Below are 23,630 nucleotides of genomic sequence, written 5' to 3'. Positions count from 1 at the left end.
TTAACTCTTTCATGGATTGGTTGATAAGAATTTTGTCTTTTTTCATATATATCAACAATTATAAAATATCAATTTCTCAATATTAAGGACCATAGTTAACCATGAAATACATGCTACTTTTCAACCGTACAGTATGACTGGAGGCCCATTAATTGAATATGGAAGGACGTTGTCAAGGAAAGCGAGTTTGCCTATTGTAATTACTCTTATTGATTAGAAGAATATGGAAGATTGTGTTATTTTACAAAAGGGAACCAGAACTAACCTGCAACTTCTCATGGATATGATTCTCCTGCACCAAAGAAGATAAATCATTAGTCCTCCCTTTGCTAGTTCTCAGATTTAGCACTGGGTCATCAGAGGGCTTGTGAAGTTGACTTTAATTTTATTACAGCTTGGACATGTGAATTGAGAAAAACAATGTGTCCATGCTAGAACGCTCAAGGCACCAAGGTGCTCATCAGCAATTGAATAATGTGATTATATCAATCAAATGTGGAACATTTCTCGTTCTCAAGCCTGGACTTCCAATTGATGATTAATGACCTGGTCTATTGATTCCAATATCAATAAGAGCAGGTAAATTACACATTCAAGAGATGCAAGTCCTTATGATTAATGACCTGCTTTATTGATTCCAATATCAATAAAAGCAGGTAAATTGCATATTACAAAGGTGTAATAACAACATATCATAACAATATCAAAGCTCTCAAAAACTTTGATCAGCTGGATTTGCTAAAGCTGACACAGGCAAAGTGATCAGCAGGCTTCTTTGCAGCAAGTGATCATTCAGTGCATATGCAAGTGTCAGGAATCTTGATATTTTGGCTCTTCAAGCACCTTGCAGACTTCAACACATATGCCAGCCTGCATCAAAATATGTATCCATGCCCATTGTTGTTCAGACAGGCGGTCACGAGGACCTTTCACTTCAACAAGCTTCGCATCTCCACCATTATAGCAGCTACATTGGCTGCAATTTGTTAAGCTCGTGAGGGGCCGCCACAAGACAAGATCTGGCATTCCTCCACCCCAGCCAGCATGATCCTCTGCCAGTAGCCTGCAGATAGAAGCCAGTCCTGGTCCTCCCACACATGCTGCAATAGCCTTAAGCTCCTCGAGTGACTGACGCTCCCAGTTCATTCCTGTGCAAACTGTGCCAAACCACTTAGCCCAATTTTCTGTCAAAATATGGGACGAATCTCCCGAGTGTATCCTGCTCAGCTGATCTTCAATCAAAGCCTCTCTGCGAGGGTAGAAGGCATCAGTGTTCAGGTCAAATGGCGATGCCTGAACATTGCGGCCAAATCTGCAGGTCAATTAAAGCAGTAAAGCAGCATAATGCCTTCATTGTGAGGATTGAAAGGGAACATGATACACCTACTTGAAATGGATGCCAGAAAACATTAGGAATGTCTGTGAATAAGACATCCCACATAAGCAGTGCAAAGAGTGTCATCCACACACCACTCTCTGAATGAGCACCCTGCCATCCTCCACCAGACTCTCCTGCATAATACTGGAGGGCCAATTGCTCTACACTACATTGCTCGCCATCAAAACCATAAAACCGACTTTTCACCCCTGGTTTGCTGTTCAAAGGTCTACCCCTGATTGAAACCTGCAGAAATGACAACCAATAGTGTCATTACATAGCAGACACGTGCTTTGGTTCAAATCCAACCCCAGCACCTTATTAATAAAGAAATAGCTATATAAGTTAAGTATCTAATCTAAGATAAAGAACTTACATTAACCAAAAAGTTCTGATAAATGATAATTGAGACATCAAAAGAACCTTTAATTAATGATTTCTTGCTTTGGCCTTAATTAAAAAGGTATCGTTGATCAAAAGAAAATCGATAGTAGCCTACTAGTGAACCAGCAACAAAGAAATTGTCAGTTGGTTTGCAAGCTTTAGAGATAACATGTCAGCAGAATGAATATGCTCACTTAGAGAAACTCACCTCTTTGAATGAGCTAGTGAATGCATCTGCATAGGCAGGTTTCTTCCATCGGCGAGGTGGTTTTGCCAACCGGAGTATACGTCTTTGCAAGGCAACACGATCGCCAGTCCGAATTCTTGAATCATTTAACCCAGCCTCAGCAGTTTGCAAACTTTCTTCTTTACGGCCTAAGTGCTCCAGGTCCATTGACAGTCTGACAGTCCAGATGCCTCGTCTTCCCGGACAACAACTCTGGCTTAGTAATTTTTTTAAGACCCCAACAGCTTCCACATATCTAGCAGCACAAATGATTAAATGAGGTAAAAATTTATGAAAATCTGAACATGTTTACATGTAATACGTATAGAAGAAGCTTTGAATCACCTCCTCTCCCGTTCAAGGACAGACACACCCAAAGTGAGAACAGTTGCATACACCCATCCTGGTGTGAAACGTGCAAGAAAGGCATCTTCAGATTCAGAATCCACAAGACGGGTGCTAGATATTTCCAGCTGTATGCAAGCTTTATCCAAGCAATTTGAAATTGTGTGCTCATCATTACTTTCCAAAGCCATATCCATTGCCTGTGCAACTTCTAGGGCCTGCAAAGATACATGGGAAAAGGCATGAATTAACATTTACTGCTTAGGCTGCCTAACTTGATTGGAGTCTATGATTCACCTGCTCATATGCTAGAAGAGCTTCACGTGTTGTAAAGACTTTTCTTGTTTGACTGCACTTGTACGCAGGATATTTGATGGCTCCCATGTCAACCAGCAAGAAAGCCGACACATCTTGCTCCCCATTCAGGAAGAAAAGTCTCTAGGAAACTCAAAGTAGTCAGACCATGAACTGCTTGATTAAAATTTCATATTTTACAGCCAGCAAGAGAGTCACAGCTTGCTCCTTCTATGGGGAGATTCTTGTCTAGAATCAAGACATAGACTTCGTAGCCTGTGACCCAATTTTGAACCATAAATTCTTTACTAAAGTACCTGCAGCCTCCAGATCAGAAAGCTGACTTTGTCAGAGATACGGATACAAAAGCCTACTGCTTGCAATATCAAAGATGTCATGGACTCTCCACTGCAGGCACATTAGCAAAAGGACAAGTTTCAGATAATGCATAAACATGACATGGTAGATATACTACATAAAACTTAGCATAAAGCAAAGGATTTCCACCTGCAACTCCCAACAAATGAGCTTTGTTGCTTTTCCTTGGCCACAGACAGAATGCAGTCTAACAAATCCTCTCTTCTTGATACTCCCAAATCAAGCTTCTGCCCCTGCAATGAGATACTTATATAGGAAGGAAGACAAACATTGTCTTCCAAACCAAACTTGATGTCTAAGCAGAATTACCAAATTATAACTATGTTATACAGCCCTCACCTTGTAATGCCCCATTGACAATATTTGCTTCAGTTCAGGAACAGTGAGAACCTGTAGCCTCTCCCTAAGGGCCTGATCTAAAGAGGACTCTTTCTCAAAATTGCTGCCAATATCCACAAACCCAGCAGCTACACAGTTGCACAAACAAATATCCAGATATCAGGACAAGAAAAAATAGCAAATAAATCAAGAATATAGCATGCCAACAGAACACTGGACAAGCCAGGGCATTCCCTATCAAATGACCCATCTTGGCCTATGTATATTGCCAACAAACAGAACATTAAACAAGCATGCACCACCAACACAAATTTGGTAAAGGAAATCCAAAACACTCATTCATTATCATGTTTCAACTTCAATAATGAAATACTATGGCAGCTAACTTGCCCCTTGCTTTATGTGAATAAGAGGCCACCCATACCATGCATAAAACATTATGCACACGCTAAAAGACACCACCATGGATTAGAATCCAGTTGTTGGATTATCCACCATCGGCAAACCTAGCACTCCAAAGCAGCTCCCAAAGCTAATATGATGCAGCCTAAGACAGCTGTGCTGTTACCGATTCTAGAGCATTATCCAGGATTTAAGAGGTATGTTAGCAAACATGTTCAATATCATCTTCTTGTGTATATATCTCCTACTTCTGAGTTTCAGTCTGAGTCAGACGAGGACTTTGGGAGCTCTGTCACTGTCTCAGTCTGTTGTTTATTCTCATGTGTCAATCTTCTTCATTTTAGGCACATCAATGATTAGGTGAAGATTAGAGTGTATTTGCCACTCATTTGCTTGAGTTTGTTGACACTGCACACTTATGATCAGTGAAGAGCATTTCATTTTTGCCACGTGGACAGTTGGGTGGCCAGTTTCAGCCATTGCCAACCTTTAGCATCAGGTTGACCTGTTTGTGCGTCCTATGCCTATTTGCAGGGAGTCCCATGCCCATGCCTCCATCATTGAAATCAGATCATTGTTCATTCCAACCACCCTCCTGTGTACCTGTCCAAAAGCATCTCCTGTAGAAGCATCGTTCACTGTGACTGCATCCTGGGTAAAAATGACTCAGGTACCTAGCTGAGTAAGACCATGCACAGACAATAGGTTAAAACTCAAATCAAGTACATAAAGAACTTTAGCGGAAGAAGACCGCCTGTCAAAAAACGGAGATAAAGTCCCCATGCCGCAAGAGCAGGAATTGTAGAGTTGTCACCAATGGTGACAGTGTCCCCCTCTCGAACGAAGATCCTGAAGCCAATCCTGCCGAAAGGTCATGTGAGAAAATGCTCTGCTGTCCATTAGCCAAGGCTTCTCCTGCGTGGTAGAAGCTAGGGCTATATCCTCCTCAACAAAGACATGCACAAATGCAGATTCTGTCATGGCTGGGACCGCCTTCGAGTCCTCCTTGGGCTTTAGATGGGGGTACTTCTGCCAACATTTCTCCTCGGGATGAGTGCCCTTCCCACAATGTGGGCACTTGGGCTTCTTCTCCTTCGCATCCTTCTTGTCCTCCTCCTTCGTGTCCTTGGCCTTCTCCTTCTACTACTTCTTCTTGCCACCACCAATACCTGCAATAAAAGCCTTGGTGGAACCACTGGCACCCACCTCTCTGAGACGCTCGTCATGCTCCAAGACAAGCGGGGAAAGTTCCTCCCATAGGAGTTTCTCATGGGTCCTCGAGGTGATGAGGCTGGAATAGAAGACATCATACCGGGGTGAGGACAGCTGAGTCAAGAGAATCATCGCCACATCCTCGGAAGAAATCACCCGACCAAGAGAGGCTAGCTCGCCTCGCATATCCTCCATCTTCGTGATGTGCTCCTTCATGGAAGAAGAATCATCAAGACTGAGCATCCGCAATTTCTTCTCCAATGAAATCTTGTGGGCAAACGTCTTATGTTGATACAAAGACGCAAGCTTCTTCCACACTTCCGCCACGGTCTTTAACCTGTGAACATGAACAAGAACAGAGTCGTGAAGACTCATAAAGAGAAAGGAACGGGCTCGAGAGTTGAGCCTATCCCACAAGGCTGCACGGTCCATAGAAGCCCCATCTGACAGATCCATCAAGGGACGGTCTATGGATGAAGAAACAAGCTCCCATAGATCGAAGTGTCGAGGATGCACTCCACCTTACACGACCAGAGGGAGTAGTTGGAGCCATCCAACTTGTCTTCCTTCAGAAAGAAAGGGAGTATGGGCACCTATATCAAGGGAATCAAGGAAGGCATACGGAAATTAGAAGCAGTCACAACAAACCCCTGGAAACCATCACCATGTCCCACATGTTGAGCTAAAATATGCATTACTTGCTGATTAGCCTCTTAAACAACCCCAAAACACACTACAAAATGCTCTTTTAGAGTAAAAACACTAAAACAGAGAGCAGTTCGAGAGAGATCAATGGAAGCCCTAAAATAGGGAGCGGTTCAAGAGAGTTCAATGGAAACCCTAATTTTTGGGGCGCCCTTCCACATCTATAAATAGACAGGCTACCCCCATTCAGATTTATTCCGTCTGTGCAGGTTTCTCACTCCACGTGCAAATTTCAGCCATCAGCCTCCTCCCATGTGGCTATCCAACCCTCGAGACTGCTGCCACTCCATCCGTATTTGCTCTTGCTGCTGGCACCTTCATCCATGCTAACGTCAGCTACTGGCGACATCATCATCTGCTACAACTGATCATCCAGTCATCGCCAACCACATCAGACATTATTTCAGCACGCTGTTTACAGCAAATTGTGCACAGTTTCCAACCTCCGATTGGTGGTACACTGCTGCATTTACCAGTTCCAGCCTCCAAACTGCTGCGTTTTGGTGACCAGCCTGCTTCCATTCACTATTTAGTACTCCTACGCTCCGACTAGTGGTCACAGACTTGGAATCCGTCTCCGGTGGACGTCACACTCCAACATTGCTCTGCCCTTGAGCACACTGTACACTCTTACGTTCATTTACAGCATTCATTCACTTCAGAGTTGTGTTCTCTCTCTCCCTTCTTCTATTTGTGTTTGGGTTTCTGTGTTTGAGTTTTTGAGTTTTGCGTTTAGGACTTGAGTTTTGCCCTCTGTGTCTTTGTCTGTCTCTTTGTGTTTCTGTCGTGATTGTACGGTCTGTGTCCTCAGTGCAAACCCTAGTAGTTTTCTTCACATGGTATCAGAGCCGGTGCTCTTGTAAAGAGTATACTACGGATACTGTGGAGAGCTAGTCTTTGTGCGAGACACACAATACAACTCGTAGCCGAATCACAATGTCCCAGACACCTTCTTCTCCAGTTCCTATGATGTCTTATCAGGCTTCTCCATCATTGGAGATCTTGAGACGACATTATGGACTCGGTGAGGAGAACGACACTCCACCTTCACCAAATTTCACTAACATGATAGAGAAGGGCTTTGAGGAGTACTATCGCAACAAGTACGGTGATATTTACACCCCTCCTACCAGTTTTGCTACCACATCCGGACCGGTTGGTGAGACTGGCCACCTCTCCAATCATGGAGGACATACGGCATTCGGAACGTCTCGCGATCCATCTTCATCATCTCAGCCAGGTCCAATGTCAAGTTCGTACAATACTTTTGTGTTGCATGAATCAAAATCCTCGCCTATTTCTTCTTTTGAGGTATAGAATCCAAATGGCTTTGCGTACGTAAACTTCAATAGAGGGGGCTCACGAAGCAGACGAAATTCAGATACATCTACAACTTCTGTTTCATTTGAGTATGTCACACACTTCTCACTTCCCTCCCATCCCACCCTCTTCAATATATCACACCTTGATCACCTCTCATCATCTTTCCAAAACCTTGGATTATACTCCACATCTGCATCACACACCCTAGGGGTTGGATCTTCCATCTCCGCTCCTTGCACCTTTTCCTTCACCCCATTCTCTACCTCTTTGCACCATGGTACTTCATCAGAGGGAATGCCACTGTTTAACACGGTACCTCTCACCTTTCAGCAAATGAGCACACCCATAACTCCTAGGTCGACTGTGATAGGCATCCCCCTCACTATCCCCAACTTCACATCTCCCATGTCCACTCATACATAGGGGTTTCCATCCTCAGCTTATGGTGCATCTTCACACTCTCCTTGGGTTACACCTACACAGGGATTGTTAGCCTGCTCTTCTTCAGTCTCAGTCTGTCATCTCCTGGTTGTGAGCTCCTGTCAGAGTCTGACAGGAGACAGAGGAGCTCTGTCAGTTTGTTTTGGTGGCTGCCCTAGTTAGCCTGCAGCCCTGTGTGTGTTACAGCCCAAACTGGGCTGTTCTTGTCCAGACTGCCCATTTTCTGGGCAGTCGGCCAGATCTGGCCAAAGTCGGCCAGATCTGGCTGGTTGGCCAAATCTGGCCAGGTCGGCCAGTTTGGCTGGTCTGCCAGTTTGCTGGCCTGGGGGCTATTTATAGCAGCCCCCCCAGTCAGTCCAACATTATGCTCTGCAGGTACAGCACTGCTCCCGTCGCCTCCGTCTCCGGCATTGGTGCTGCCACTGCGTCCAGTCTGTCCTGGTTCCCTCACTGACGCTCCGGGCTGCGTGCAGGGACTGTTCTGTCCATTCCAGTGTATTCAGCATTCATCTCAGTCAGTGCAGACTTTCTTCCTTCATTCTCTGCTTTCTCTCTCCTCTCCTCTGTGTTCGTGTTCTTCTTCCGTTGCGCACTCTCACATGGTATCATCGCCTGATTGAGAGCACGGAGGACATACCCTCAGGAGTGAGATACCCTGCTGCTGCTGCCAACAGATCAACCACAGCCAGGCGACTGCTATAGGAGGCTGTTCACCCTGCGTTTGCTGCTCACGCTGACTGCAGAGGCTGCCACGTCATCCAGCGACGCAGCAACTCTGCGTTTTCCACTAGGTTGCCTCTCCTGATGCTGGGCGACCTCCCTACAGGCTGCGTTTTGCTGTTCTGTAGGTCGCTTCCACCTCAGGCGGCTCTTTTCCTGCTGGAGACCTCTGTCCGGGCTGTTTCCTGGTGCTGGTGGTCTCTTCTCTGGTGTTCGACATCAGTTCTCTTTGCGTTTTGCAGATCCAGGTGTTTGTAGGCACTCTCTGCCTGCGTCTTGGTGGTTGGTGACCACATTGCTGGTCCTATTTCGACAGCGGCACAACTTTCTTTGGTATTTTTGCAGATTGGAAGATGTCTTACCAGTTTTCAGGCTTTGAAGACTCAGAGGATGAGCTTCTCTCTCATCATTCCTCTGAGCGGAGGCGGGATTATCGTGAAGTTCGACATCGGGAAGAACCTCCTCGCACTCGTCCTTCTTCAGTCCATGCATCTCAGAGGGTTCCATCTACTGCGAAGGTTTCTTCAGTGAAGACTGCTTCAGATGTGCGGATGCCTTCCTTGATTCCCTCTATACAGGTGCCGATTCTCCCTTCCTTTCCGAAGGAAGATAAGTTGGATGGTTCCAACTGCTCCCTATGGTCCTGCAAGGTGGCTTGCATCCTTGATACCTTTGACCTTTGGGAGCTTGTTTCTTCGCCCATCGTCCGACCCCCCGTGGATTCGTCCGATGGCACTTCTATGGACCGTGCAGCCTTATGGGATAGGCTCAACTCTCGAGCCCGTTCCTTTCTTTTTATGAGTCTACATGATTCTGTTCTTGTACATGTTCACAGGTTACAGACCGCGGCAGAAGTGTGGACAAAGCTTGCGTCTTTGTATCAGCACAAGACATTTGCTCATAAGATTTCCCTGGAGAAGAAGTTGTGGATGCTCAATCTTGATGGTTCTTCTTCCATGAAGGAGCACATCACGAAGATGGAGGATATGTGAGGCGAGCTAGCCTCTCTTGGTCGTCTGATATCGTCTGAGGATATGGCGATGATTCTGTTGACTCAGCTGCCATCACCCCGTTATGATGTCTTTTACACCAGCCTCATCACTTCGAGGACCAGTGAGACACTCCTATGGGAGGAGCTTTCCCCGCTTGTCTTGAAGCATGACGAGCGACTCAAAGAGATGGGAGCCAATGGCTCCACCAAGGCATTTACGGCCAGCACAGGTGGCGGCAAGAAGAGGAAACAAAAGAAGGAGAAGGCCAAGGACAAGAAGGAGGAGGACAAGAAGGATGCGAAGGAGAAGAAGCCCAAGTGTCCCCATTGTGGGAAGGGCACTCATCCCGAGGAGAAGTGTTGGCAGAAGTATCCCCATTTGAAGCCTAAGGAGAAGGACTCGAAGGCGGCCCCAGCCACAACAGAATCTGCATTTGTACATGTCTTTGTTGAGGAAGACATTGCCCTAGCTTCTACCACTCAGGAGAAGCCTTGGCTCGTCGACAGTGGAGCATCTTCACATATGACCTTCCGTCAGGATTGGCTTCAGGATCTTCGTTCCAGAGGGGGTACAGTCACCATTGGTGACAATTCTACAGTTCCTGTTCGAGGCGTGGGAACTTTACCTATGTTTTCTGACAGGCGGTCTTCCTCCGGCAAAGTTCTCTATGTCCCTGATTTGGGTTTTAACCTATTATCTGTGCATGGCCTTACTCAGTTAGGTACCCAAGTCATTTTTACACAGGATGCAGTCACAGTGGAGGATGCTTCTACAAGTGATGCTCTTTGGACAGGTACACAGGAGGGTGGGCTTTATACGCTCACAGCCTTGGCTGCGCGGACTTCCCATGAGCTTGGGCTGCTTTGGCATGCTCGGTATGGTCATTTGAACCTCGATTCTCTTCGCCGGGCTTCTAGGAGGAAGATGGTGGAGGGACTTCCTGATTTCCCTCCTCTTCACACTTTGTGCCCTAGCTGCTTGAGGGGCAAGCAGCACCGGCAGCCTCACCCGCAGGTTGCTTCTAGGCGGGCTACTTCTCCGCTTGAGTTGGTTCATACCGACCTTTGCGGACCGATGGGCACGGCCTCCCTTGGGAAGGCCAAGTATTTGATGCTGATTGTGGACGACTTTAGTCGTTATGTGTGGCCTTATTTCTTGGAGTACAAGAGCGAGGCGTACTCCCGTTTCTATGAGTGGCAGGTGTTTGTGGAGACCCAAACAACTTCCAAGGTTTGTGGTGTTCGAGCTGATCACGGTGGCGAGTTCACTTCTCACCTTTTCTCTCAGTTTTGCAGGGATCATGGTATTCGGGTGGAGTATTCTCATCCGAACACACCATCAGAGAATGGTGTGGTGGAGCGTGCGAATCGAACCATGATTGAGATGGCCCGATCTATGCTGGAGCATAGGAGTCTTCCTCATTTCCTTTGGGGTGAGGCGGTGGCTACAGCGGTGCATATTTGCAACCGCTCTCCGACTTCGGCATTACAGGACATGACTCCGTATGAGGTTTTCTTTGGGAAGAAGCCTTCCGTGTCCCATTTCCGCATCTTTGGGTGCGATGCTTTTGTCCATGTGGACAAGAAGAAGAGGAAGACGAAGTTCGACTCTAAGTCGCGAAAGTTTATCTTCATTGGTTATAGTACGACCACGAAGGGATATCGGCTCTATGACCCGACGACGCGGACGGTTGAGGTGAGCAGGGATGTAATCTTTGATGAGGTTTTGGCCTCTGAGGATCCGATTGATGGTTCTATTACAGATGTTTCTTCATCCTCGACGGACCCCCCCCCTCCACCTTCTCTCCCTTCCCTTCCTTCCAGGATGCCCCTTAGCACCCCCCCTATTCCTCCTCCTTCGGCTTCCCTTTCCCCTTTGGTGGATGTGCCTTCGTCTTCTACGAGCTCTTCTACCGCCACTTCGGGATCTTCACGGGATATACAGCCTTCTTCAGATGCGGAGGATCTACCTTCACTCGGTGAGGGGGAGTCCCTCTCCGATATGGGTGCCTTACAGGTTCCGGAGACCCCCCGGTCTCCCTCACAGCAGCAGGAGTCTCTCAGGATTCCTTTATGGTATCGCCGGCTCATGCAGGATTCAGGTGTTACTCACTTTCCTGCTTCTTCTTCAGGTCCACGTTGATTAGCACGTTTACAAGCCCAACGGGACAGTTCACTATGTGTGAACTATGCTCTTATGTCACAAATTCTTCAGGCTTCCGAGCCTTCCACTGTGGAGGAGGCTCTTGCACAGGATATTTGGAGGCAGGCTATGCAGGCCGAGCTCGATTCCATCGAGCGAAACCATACGTGGGAGCTTGTTCTGCGTCCTGCGAAACGGAAGGTGATTGGTGTGAAATGGGCCTTTAAGACCAAATATCTTGCAGATGGCTCCTAGGACAAGCATAAGGCTAGGCTTGTTGCCAAGGGTTTTGCTCAGCGTGCAGGGTTGGATTACTTTGAGACTTTTGCTCCTACAGCCAGGATGTCTACCATCCGAGTTCTTTTGGCTCTTGCTGCTCACCACCGTTGGCCTGTCTATCAGATGGACGTCAAGTCTGCTTTTCTGAATGGCGTTCTTGAGGAGGAGATTTATGTTTCACAGCCTCCTGGTTTTCTTGTGCAGGGGAAGGAGGATCATGTCTACAGGCTGCGGAAGGCTCTTTATGGCCTAAAGCAGGCTCCTCGTGCTTGGTACCAACGGATTGACCACTTCTTTCTACAGAGTGGCTTTGCGCGCTCCGCTTATGATCCCAACCTCTACTTACGGGTTGTGGATTCTGTTTTGGTGTTTCTTATCTTGTATGTGGATGATCTTATCATTACAGGGAGCGACACTCAGCAGGTGAAGCATACACGGTCCATTCTTCAGCAGGAGTTTGACATGACGGATCTAGGAATCCTTCACTTCTTTCTAGGTCTGGAGATCTATCAGATGGCACAGGGCATTTTTATCTCGCAGCACAGGTACATCTCTGAGCTTCTTTCAGAGTTTAATATGGCTGAGTGTCGGCCTATCTCATACCCCATGGACCCTGAATCCAAGCTTTTGACAGCTGGAGTTCCTCTTACCGATCCCACCCGTTACAGGTGCCTTGTCGGCTCTCTTATCTGGCTGCTTCACACTCCGCCGGATATCTCTTTTGTGGTGGCTTTATTGTCTTCTTTTATGCAGACTCCTACCCAGGATCACTGGCAGGCGGCCTTGCGGGTTCTTCGCTATTTACAAGGGACTCGATCCTTCGGGATCATGTATGGAGATGGGATTACCCTTTCTGGATGGAGTGATTCTGATTGGGCAGGTGATGTGGATTCGCGACGATCCACTACAGGTTATGCTTTCACCCTTGGATCTGGTGCTGTCTCTTGGAGCAGCAAGAAGCAGCCTACTGTGGCACTTTCTTCTACAGAGGCTGAGTATAGGGCCCTATGTTCGACCGCTATGGAGGCAGTTTGGCTCCGTCACTTACTCGCTGAGATTGGCTTTTCCCAAACCGGACCTACGGAGCTGCGCGTGGATAACCAGAGTGCTCTTGCTCTGGCCAAGAACCTGGTGTTTCATGCTCGCACGAAGCACATTGAGGTTCAGTATCACTATGTTCGAGAGCGGATCGTGGATTCGGAGCTGGTGGTGGTCTATTGTCCTACGGCGGCCAATGCAGCTGATCTCTTTACGAAGCCGATGCCTCAGGCTTCTTTGCTTCATCACATGCGGTTCTTGGGTCTTCAGACTCTCCCAGGAGTTGAGAGGGGGTGTTAGCCTGCTCTTCTTCAGTCTCAGTCTGTCATCTCCTGGTTGTGAGCTCCTGTCAGAGTCTGACAGGAGACAGAGGAGCTCTGTCAGTTTGTTTTGGTGGCTGCCCTAGTTAGCCTGCAGCCCTGGGTGTCTTACAGCCCAAACTGGGCTGTTTTTGTCCAGACTGCCCATTTTCTGGGCAGTCGGCCAGATCTGGCCAAAGTCGGCCAGATCTGGCTGGTCGGCCAAATCTGGCCAGGTCGGCCAGTTTGGCTGGTCGGCCAGTTTGCTGGCCTGGGGGCTATTTATAGCAGCCCCCCCAGTCAGTCCAGCATTATGCTCTGCAGGTACAGCACTGCTCCCGTCGCCTCCGTCTCCAGCATTGGTGCTGCCACTGCGTCCAGTCTGTCCTGGTTCCCTCACTGACGCTCCGGGCTGCGTGCAGGGACTATTCTGTCCATTCCAGTGTATTCAGCATTCATCTCAGTCAGTGCAGACTTTCTTCCTTCATTCTCTGCTTTCTCTCTCCTCTCCTCTGTGTTCGTGTTCTTCTTCCGTTGCGCACTCTCACAGGGATTCCCCTCTTCTGCTTCCTATGTTTCCATCCCACCTCCTTGGGTTCCTCATGTGGCTACAATGCCCGTGCTTAGTCAACCCATCCCTACCTATGGATCCACCTTGCACACTATCCACATGCCTGGTGGGCACTCTAGGGCCCATTCCCAAGTGTATTGCACTCCCCCATCCTACCCCCACTACATTTTTTCACACTATCCATCTCTGAGCACTACCACACCTATTGCAACGGCCAAGAATGCCTTTACGGATAAGACACGTTTTAACGGATCAAATTTCACCACTTGGTCTAATTTCATGCAACAAGTGCTTGAGTCTCACCACACGGTCTAATTTCATTGGTCTAGAGCCTATACCGGACCCTCAACTAGCTCACCTTGATTACATCCGTCAATGGAGAGCTCGCAATGCCACAGCCAATGTTGAGCTGATGCAAGGATTGCTTCCTGAGTTTCACTCTTAGTTGCAGCACTTCCCGCTCACATCAGAGCGTTGGAGTTGCCTTCTCGACTACTATGCGGCTCGTGATCGTACTCGGTGCATCAATCTCAACTTTGAGCTTCAAGAGTTCTCTATCAAGGAAGGGGATGATCTGAAAGTTAAGCTGGCTGAATATAGGCGGTTGCTTGCCGAGTTCGCCACTACTGGCTCTCCAAAGTTAGATGACGATCAGGTTATATTCTTCTTGAATAAGTTGCCCGAAAAGTACTTCAATTCCATTCAACACATCATCTCCCAACCTCGATTGCAAACCTTCTAGGAGTTTGAGTGTCAGTTCTTGCGTTACGCGAGGCTGCATGATCAAGTCCACAAGAAATCCTCATCGCAACCTTATTCAGAGCAAAGGGGTTTGGTTGCCTCTTCTTCGAGAGGAAAAACCACCAATGGCAAGAACTTGCAAGATATGAAGGCAAGCCACTCAAAGGGTGACTTCTCTTCCTCAAATGGAACCAAAGATTCTAGACCTATCTGGAAACAACTCCCTAAGAAAAACCAGTTTTGCACACACTGCCAGAGAGCAGGCCATGTGGACGAGGAGTGTCGCTCCAAGGCCCAAGGTCTTCCACCTAAAAAGCCTCAACAGACCGCTGCAATTGCACAGTCCAGTGGGGCTACGCCTTCTACTCCTCCTTCATCTGCTCCTTCAACACCCGTTGTTGCTGTTGGACATGTGGCTCAAGGTACAGCCTCAACAACCCATCTCTTTCACTACCCCTAAGAGACTGGCTGATTGGTCTGCAGGTTCCAACCCCGTAACACTTCATGCATCTATCTCACCTTCCTCCCCACATCGTCAGGCGTTCCCTTGACAGAGCCTTGCTACTAGATGTACACGATGGTGGCTACCTTCTTAGACTAGCATGTCTTTAGGTTATTTCAGATACCCTAGGTTAGTCTAGCATTCATTTTTCGCACTCTTAGAGTCAAATCCATAGGATTCATTGTCCTTAACTTTTTCTTTCTTTTGTCTTCCGCTGCATTTACTCACATATACACATTCATTTCATTTATTTTGAGTTAGATTTTCTTTTTATTTTGTTTTGCCTTGGAGCATCTCACCACTAACCTCTGTGTTTACAAATTCTCATCTCTTTTGCAAGGTTTTGTCTTTCAGTGTAGGGCTAACTTACAGATTGCTTTGGTTCTACCTGGGCTAGAGACATGGGGATGCGCACCATTCCTTTCATGATTTCATCATCCTAGGAGTGCTTGCTTTTCTTCCAGCATGGCGGTTTTCCCTCCCGAGGCGGATCGTACAGCATCTCTCTCGATGCTATCATGGCAATGACTTCTACCTTGCTCTTCTAGCAGGGTACTTCATCCACTTCATCTTCTTTCATTCCTTATGGTTCTCGGCACCATATGAAGACCGACATCAAGCTCCTCTTTCTTCTTCAACATCTACATTCAAGTTGAGAGGGAATTCCTACCCTTCTTGGTATTCTACAGGCTTCAGCACTTTGTCTTCGACATCGGCTTTTCCCCCCTGTTGTACCTTACCCTTTGCATTGCATGATTTCATCATCTTTGTACTAGGAAGCTTGGGCAAGTAAACAATTTTCCCATGAGAAACACTGTCCAAGTGGTACCTATTGCATAAGCATTTTTCAACATGTAGCATACTTTGCATCTCATTGTGCAGAGCACCACTTGAGCGAATCCTAAGCTGTTTCCACCGATGGCTGTTGTTACCACACCACCATCCTCCATCACATGGATACCTCCACCTATTTTTCCTTGTCATCGATATCCTAAATGGATGGGTTAGCTTGTATTGTTTTGTAATATATTGGATGTAACCTCCCTACTCTCGTCTTCTAGGTCACTATTACTCAATCAGTCGCATCCCATAAAATTTGCCTCACTTATTCAAAAAAAAAAGGTTTCCGTGTGATTCCATCCGCCTTTGTAGGGCTTGGTAGGCCAATGGGAAGCCACCATGCACCCTTTGTCCGATGCCCTGTCCTCTCTACGGTGACTACTTGGATTTCCTTGATATGATAATCATCGTTTCTGTAGTCTTGGTAAGCCACTGGGCAGCCGACATGCACCCTTTGTCCAATGCCCTGGTTGATTTGGGATGGGATGCCTTGGGATAAGTAAACATCACAATGGTTGGCCTAACCTTTCGGCTTAGTTTTAGGCCTGAGAGGGTGTGTTAAGCTAAAATATCCATTACTTGTTGATTAGCCTCTTAAACAGCCCCAAAACACACTAAAAAATGCTCTTTTAGAGTAAAACCCTAAAATGAGAAGCAATTCGAGAGAGTTCAATGGAAACCCTAAATTTTTGGGGCGTCCTTCCACATCTATAAATAGACAAGCTGCCCCCATTCAAATTTATTCTGTCTGTGCAAGTTTCTCACTCCATGTGCAAATTTCAACCATCAGCCTCCTCCCACGTGGCTATCCAACCCTCCAGACTGCTGCCACTCCATCTCAGTTTGCTCTTGCTGCTGGCGACATCATCATCTGCTGCGATCTGATCATCCAGTCATCGCCAACCATATCAGACACTGTTTTAGCCTGCTGTTTACAGCAGACTGTGCACAATTTCCAACCTCCAATCGGTGGTATAGCAGACTGTGCATAGTTTCCAACCTCCGATCAGTGGTACACTCCTGCGTTTACCAGTTTCTAACCTCCAGACTGCTGTGTTTTAGTGACCAGCCTGCTGCCATTCACTATTCAGCACTCCTACACTCCAACTGGTGGTCACAGACTTGCGATCTGTCTCCGCTGGATGTCACACTCAGACATTTCTTTGCCCTTGAGCACACTATACACTCTTATATTCATTTACAACATTCGTTCACTTCAGAGTTGTGTTCTCTCTCTCCCTTCTTCTATTTGTGTTTGAGTTTTGTGTTTAGGGATTGAGTTTTGAGTTTTACGTTTAGGGTTTGAGTTTTGCCCTCTGTGTCTGTGTCTGTCTCTTTGTGTTTCTGTCGAGGTTGTACACTCTGTGTGTGTGTCCTCAGTGCAAACCCTAGCAATTTTCTTCACATCATGGCAATGTATCTACCAAAAACATATACCACCATAGTTCAAACAACAATGACAAAGGATGCTCAAATAAGACACTCAAAGTGAGTGTATTGAGTAATCACAACAAAACACAAAAAACGAAAGTGTGCATATAATCAAATCAGTAAAAATACAAAGTTTACCATATGTAGAAGTAGTCCAACCATCAAATGCAAGATTAGTAAGTGCCAAGACAGGTAGATGACAGCTTAAGAAGCCTTTGCAAAGTCACAAACAGCCTGAATGGAGTGAGAACGGCTGAAAATGCAGGATAATTAGCAGGCTGAACCTGGAAAACAGACCATCCAGCATCAAACTAAGGTTGACCAGCAGGAACTTACATTGTTTACACCAAGCAACAGGCTGAGAGAAAAACGCAAGCCGGGACAGCTCCACAACAGTAAAATGCATGTTATAGTGGCTCTGAAACAGCAGCAATCAGCTTGCCCAGCTTTAGACAGCTCATTCAATAGCAAACAGACCCAAGAGCAGCAAAAACACAAAGATTGCAGACCTGAAACAGTGAATAACAGCAGCACAGAGCACCAAAACCCACAAAAATGGCTGTCTAATACCGTGTTAGAATAGGAGGCAGCAATGGAAGCGAGACACTGCTGTAACAGATTGCAAGGACAAAAAGAACAGAGGAGAACACTGCAAAGAACACAAGAACTCAAACAATGAATGAACGGGCAATGGAATCCATAACACAATACAAGAGATGAAATGTACGAACCATACAGGCCAAGGCATGTGTGGTGACCAGCAGTACCGCCAGACTCCCTCTCTCCAAGTTGATGTGATCCAATACAGCAAGAATGGACAAGCAGATTATATATAGGCATTGGGGAGAGACCCGAGACAAATGAGCTAGCCCCAAATGCCCGACTACCCATAAGGTGCCCAGTACAAAGCCTAATAAATGGCCTAACACCCATGAAATGTACATTGCTACAGACAAAGGCCCCTTTTAAGCATTTGGAATATGTTCTATCATGCTAGGCAGAAAATTTGCAGCTAATGTGAATTTTACAGCATTTTCCACCTCTTTTGAAAGTCCGTGATTAGAGGGAGAATCTTTTCCCTCAATTCATAAAGTGAGCTGTTTTCAAGATGAACCAGCTTCCCAGTAGGCATCAAAATGGTGAAAACAGGACAGCTTGCGTCACATATTTCTAATACCAGAGTGGCATGCACAATGGCCAATTTAGTATAACCAGCCAATAAAACCCTTCTTTCAGCAGAAAATGGCATCCCAGGAAAAATTTTCAAAACATGTGAACTCCGCATGTATCGAAGAAGAAATTGAACATAAAATGCCATTTAAACAAAAAATATTTCTGGAAACACACCTAGAAGTTCATCGGCAGCTTGCTTGGGATCTGGGATCTCTGAATAGCTTATTTGCGAGACCTGAAACCATGGCCCTAAAGAGGAGTGTCATAAGACTCAAGGACAGCATCATCTTGACTTTTGTAATCAATGTCATACAAAAGATTAATCTTCTTGCATACATAACACACATATTGACTCACCTTTTCGCTGAAAGAGGCGAATAAAAAGGCACTGTGCAGTTTCGTTTAATGAAAAGAATGATCCTGTTATCCAGAATCATCCTTAGATAGCAACCTAACCCTCTGATTTTAATTCTAGATCAAGACTTGTGAAAAAGTCAACCTAAAAAGGCAAGTTCATCTTCACTGAAAAGATGTGAATCACGATCGAAAACAGCTCTCATGAAATATAAGAAATTGTGCAGGTACTTGATTTGACTTGGATTGGATGAGTTGTCTGCTGCATTCTCATTCAGAACTTGCAACACCCTTTGCCAAGCATTGCGAAAGAATTCTACATCTTCTCTTTCTTTTGAGCACCTCTTCTCACACACAAGTTTGATTGGAACAGGACCATACAACTTTTCTGGAATCTTTTGAACAACGCCCTGCCAAAGGAGTATGTCAGGCCAGAATTCCAACCTAAACAAAATATTTGGAAATTTGAAAAAGTGTAGAAACAAGATCACTTTGCAGGAAGTAGCCAAATAATAAATTTAGCTCAGTAAACCTCAATGCTAAGGAACTCTTTGTCCAATAGGCCTGAAAGATGAGAAGCAACTTCCCGGGGAAGATGACCTATAGTGACTCCACCTTGGCTGTCCATTGCAACAATCTATTCAATGCATATTCAGAGATGCACCATCAGACAGGTAGGGTAATAGATTATACTTAATTGCTAGCATTGTGAAAAGCATGTGACCAAACCTTTATAGCATTTGAGTCTTTTGGATTGTGAGGCTCTCTTATAGCCCTGACTTCCATGTTTTCCTCAACCTTTACAAGCCGATTGAATTTCCTCCCCACAATGAAAGTTTCCAGAATTAAAATTTCTGCAACAGAAGAATCCCTGTGCTCTGCAATTGTATCACTTGTTTCAGTTCCTTCGGACTTACTGCTGCAAGATGCTGATACTATTTTCTCATTCACCTGGACAAGCAATGAAGTATCAAATCCCAAGTGACAAGAACACACACACTCCTTATGCACGGTTACGTCAAGTCCTTTTCGACTTAACTCTGCAAGCGCTGCATCCTCCCTCACTTTCGGATTCTTGCCATCTTTGTACCCATTTTGCCTTTCCATCTTTTCAAAAGGATCTTCAAACGGACGTAAACCCCCTAATCTGTAGATCCCATGTGACTTGGAGATGAGCTTGCTCTGAACTGCAGCAGATGAAGGGATAACTGCCGCCATACTTTCCACCATTGTCGATTGCCTAAGTATGATTTTTGTCCCTGTCTTAGAACCCATCCGTTCAGGTTCTTTAGTTGTTGAAGAGCAAGCAGCATTCCCGGGCTGAGATAGAGTAAGCTGATCATTTTTGCATGCTGCAGTACCTAGAAGGCAAAGATCTGCCACAACAAGGAAAGAACTCCATCACATCAGAAGTTTTAACCTAAGCAGCAAATAGCAAGAGCACTGCATGGCAGTAGGAAGTGTCTTCATGCAGTGTCAAGTTCCTCGTGGTGCACTTTTGTAGGTGCAAGCATCCAAAACAAAGGTAGAGATGTCCAATATAGAAACAAGTTAATGCTGTTACACAAAAAATCATGCATAAAACAAACTGAAGTATTGGCATTTCTCCACACTCATGGACTGCAGCGATATCAACTACTCATTGCTAAAGCTGACTCTTCAGAAAGCTCCATTTTGAATCAGCAACTTATAAGAATGTTAATAATGGTTTTTGATGTATAATGGTGTAGACCAACCCAGGTGGATGTTCAGTGAGTGATCGTCTCCACGAATGTCTCTAGAGCAAACAGGACATTGCACCCATTGGAAGAAATTTCCACTTCTGCTGGTAATTGAAGGCTGCAAGGTATCTTCACTTGCAACAGTTTCACCGTGTGGTCTTAGAGCCAACATCTGCTCCCCTTCTCTTGAATTGTTCAATATTGCAGCACTTAAATCCTGAATGATATTAGGAATGGTTAGACGACTCAATAGAACTTAAAGGTGCAATGAACAATAAAATTAAAAATGAATCTCACTAATATAGATATTTGAATTGCCGATCTAAACAATCTGACACGCATTAAAGAATACAAGCCATCAACTGATAAGCAGTGACTGGTCCATACAAGTCCCACATTTATTCGCTAGTAAAAACATTTGAGTCACCAAGCTCTCAAAGATTCTACATTATCTGAACATGGCTATGGGAACACAAGAGCCAACAGATAAGCACCTGAGGCTTGGCCTCTTCTAAAGATGAAGAGAAAGCAGGGTCAAGGCGTCGCCTCTTGCCTACCAGGCGGATCAGAGTCTCATGCCCACGTAACATGCTCAATTGCAGATGGATACAGTTTCACAATTCATGCGCACCTTCTGCAAGTGCTAGTTCCTAGTGATTACCAATCAGGGAATCATGCCCACTATCCACTTGTTGCATAACATGTGGTATAAAGGACCCACAAATCACATTATGCTTCAACCTCCATGTATACTGTGCGAGTTATTGAAAGTCCGGATTTGGTAACCTTGACCATGGCATTGCCGGTTATTCTTGCAGGATCTCATATTTCAGCAATTGTTAATACCCTATGTCACTTCATATTCATTATCAGGAAAATTTGCTAGCTTTGACCATGCCATTGCCGGTCATTCTCGGAGCATCTCACACTTCAGCAATGTGCATGCCCTTTGTCACTTAGTATTCATCATCAAGAATGGCGCCCTAAAGCTCCATTTGATCTATTGCCAACAAATTCCAATGCTGTACTCTGACATATCCTCTCTTTTTTGTTTTTCATTGACGGATGATTCTTCCATGTCATTGTTAGATTACACGAATGGTTGTACCATCCAGTGATCATTCGAGCTACCAGTCCTTCACATTGTAGGAAAATTTAGGGTTCCCGGTTACACAGTGCAATTGACGTAAGCCAGGCAGAGGTTTCCGAAGATCGCACGTTCTGCTAAGGAGGTTTTGAACATACAGATATTTTCTGCAAATTTGGAGGGAGTCCCGTAAAATTTCAAGGTGAACAACATTTTTTGAAAACGCGAAATTTTCATACACTAACAAGAGTAGACGAGACGAGGCCTTCTAATATCAAGCAAAGACGTTTTTGTGGCTATACACATGGCATCTAAGAATACGCTTTTAAGGGTGGATATGTGGCATCACCAAGTGGAGCATTGGGTATAAGGGCTTTGTAGATAAACCATGCCATTGCTTACAAATGCACCTATATAAGAAGTTATAATGGCTCTAAGCCTTGCTTGGTTTCCACTCCACGTGCAATTCCTTATATCTAGTGGTGAACCCTCATTTATGCAGCATCACGAGGGTGCAGTGTTATAGTGTGCCTATGTTGTACCACTTCTTTTATTGAATAATACAATAGTATACCTTACTCTCACATATCGTATTACCTTTCTATACCGTGTCAAGTGAGTGATTGACTACGAGTGCATTACACTTGGTATTAGAGTGACTCTTGCTCCGCACTTAGGAGTGCTCACGGAAGCAAGAGAGAAGATCCAGTGCCCTAGAATCATGTTGTGATACCCCACGTTTTGATGCCCCACATCATATCACCCCACGTTGCAATAGCCCACAATGTGATGACCCCAACGTGATATACCATTTAAAGACGAGATACGACTTTCCTATGACACAACCACCATGTGAAGATGAAATGCAACTTCCTACATCAACAACCCCGGAGCCGAGGCATGGCTCTCCCGCAACCTACCATTTGAAGTTGAGGTGTAGCTTCCCCAACACCATGAAAAACAACACAAGGAATGCTCCAACCCACCTACAGCAGTTGAAGATAAGAAGAAGAACCGAGGTCAAGGATGAAGAGAAGCTCAGAAAGAGAAAGTAGTTGAATTAGAGTGGCAGTTAGAAGGCATATCATGCCTATTCGATTTCATTTGGAAGAGTATGCAACAAAAGGAAGAATATGAGGAAAGAAGAAGAAACACTAACGAATAGCAAGGGTTTAAGGAGTGGATAAAACAACAAGAAAATGAGAAGCAAATATGTAAACTATGAGAGGAGATAGATAGATTAGCTATGGAGGAAACATCTAGGAAGTACCAAGAGAGGAAGAAGGACAAAGAGAAAGAAGCTAAAGTACAAGGCAAGAAGGATAAAAAGGAGAAGATGATCGTAGCATTCCATAAGAAAAAGGACAAGAGACATGGCACGAGTGATGGAGAAAAGAGTGAGAGTTCAGGAGATAACTATGAGACGTTCAAGATGCCACAACCTACCAAGTATAAGGGAAAGAGATACAGGATGATTTTGAAGAAGTGGATTGCAGAGGTAGATAAGTACTTAAAATATGCCAAGATAGCTAAAGAGAGAAAGGGAGAAGTGGCAGTCATCTATCTCAAAGAGGATGTAGCTGATTGGTACCTGTTGGAGCAAGAGTAAGGCCACACCATCTTCTCATGGGAGGAACTATAAGAGGAGCTTAAGGACTACTTCATCCCAAAGATGGAAAAACTCAAGGTTCAAGACAAGTGGAGAAACATCAAGCAAGCACAAGGAAAAGATGAAGGAACAACTCCCAAACATGGCTATGGACACCAAGTTTCAGGGATTCCTATTCAGCATGGAGGAGTGAGCTAGAAGAGATGTAGGGTGACAAGAATTGAAGATCTAGCAAGGCCATGAGAATGGCTAAGAGAATAGTAGATTTAGAAGGAAGAAGGACGTCTAAGGGAGCCAAAGCCAATTCAACACAATCCTCACCACCAACTATGACCACAAGACCAAACCCCCCAAGCTAGATCTCATGAGTAATCCAAGCCACATCACAATTTTCCCTAGTACCAAGGGGAGCATTCAAAAGGTGGGGAAATAATCGCTATAGACCAACTCCGAGCGCATCATCTTATTGGTCAGCAAGGTCAAATATATCATAGTGGAGACCCCAAGCCTCAACCATAGGAGTTAGATGTTTCAATTACAACATCCTACACTATCAAAATAGATGCCCCATAGAAGACACAACATCAATAACTAGATCCAAGGTAACAACTGCAATTGCTTATGGAGGAGATGAACCACAACCCCCATACATTTAGGAGATCCCCGTCGATGGGAGTGAGAAGAGCCTAGGTCACCCAAGAATG

At 45.5% G+C, this 23,630-nt stretch overlaps 1 protein-coding gene across 2 annotated transcripts; it reads right to left on the bottom strand.

The window, feature by feature from the left end:
* Nucleotides 1-447: 447 nt before the first annotated feature.
* On the bottom strand, nt 448-21,577 carry LOC148024329 (zinc ion binding/nucleic acid binding/hydrolase). Of its 2 annotated transcripts, none has more exons than XM_087693948.1 (15): nt 20,725-21,572; nt 20,246-20,447; nt 19,239-19,885; nt 19,042-19,146; nt 18,655-18,919; nt 18,513-18,575; nt 18,330-18,404; nt 3,345-3,472; nt 3,135-3,238; nt 2,945-3,035; nt 2,631-2,771; nt 2,334-2,551; nt 1,971-2,244; nt 1,388-1,624; nt 448-1,293 (listed from the first exon to the last, which is right to left on the bottom strand). In XM_087693948.1, exons 1-15 carry the CDS (start codon nt 20,818-20,820, stop codon nt 811-813), a joined length of 3,129 nt encoding a protein of 1,042 aa, XP_087550074.1. In that variant the 5' UTR covers nt 20,821-21,572; the 3' UTR covers nt 448-810. The 2 variants fall into 2 exon arrangements, with proteins under 2 accessions (XP_087550074.1, XP_087550075.1); XM_087693949.1 differs by having other exon boundaries at nt 1,142-1,312; nt 20,725-21,577.
* Between the last annotated feature and the right edge of the window lie 2,053 nt (nt 21,578-23,630).

Source organism: Lygodium microphyllum, chromosome 15 (assembly GCF_053477565.2).
Source record: "Lygodium microphyllum isolate KBCC chromosome 15, Lygodium_microphyllum_v1.1.10, whole genome shotgun sequence".
Classification (NCBI taxonomy): Eukaryota; Viridiplantae; Streptophyta; class Polypodiopsida; order Schizaeales; family Lygodiaceae; genus Lygodium; species Lygodium microphyllum.
The sequence above is the reverse complement of the archived record's forward strand: the minus strand, read 5'-3'. Positions and strand labels throughout refer to the sequence as shown.

Bases quoted from the DNA above. Each gene is read 5' to 3' on its own strand.
- LOC148024329 (XM_087693948.1), bottom strand. From the start codon at position 20,820: ATGTTACGTGGGCATGAGACTCTGATCCGCCTGGTAGGCAAGAGGCGA. The intron at 19,147-19,238 runs GTTTGGTCACAT...TGCATTGAATAG, and splicing joins AAGACTCAAATGCTATAAAG to ATTGTTGCAATGGACAGCCA. The intron at 2,245-2,333 runs GTGATTCAAAGC...TTGTGCTGCTAG, and splicing joins GTCCTTGAACGGGAGAGGAG to ATATGTGGAAGCTGTTGGGG.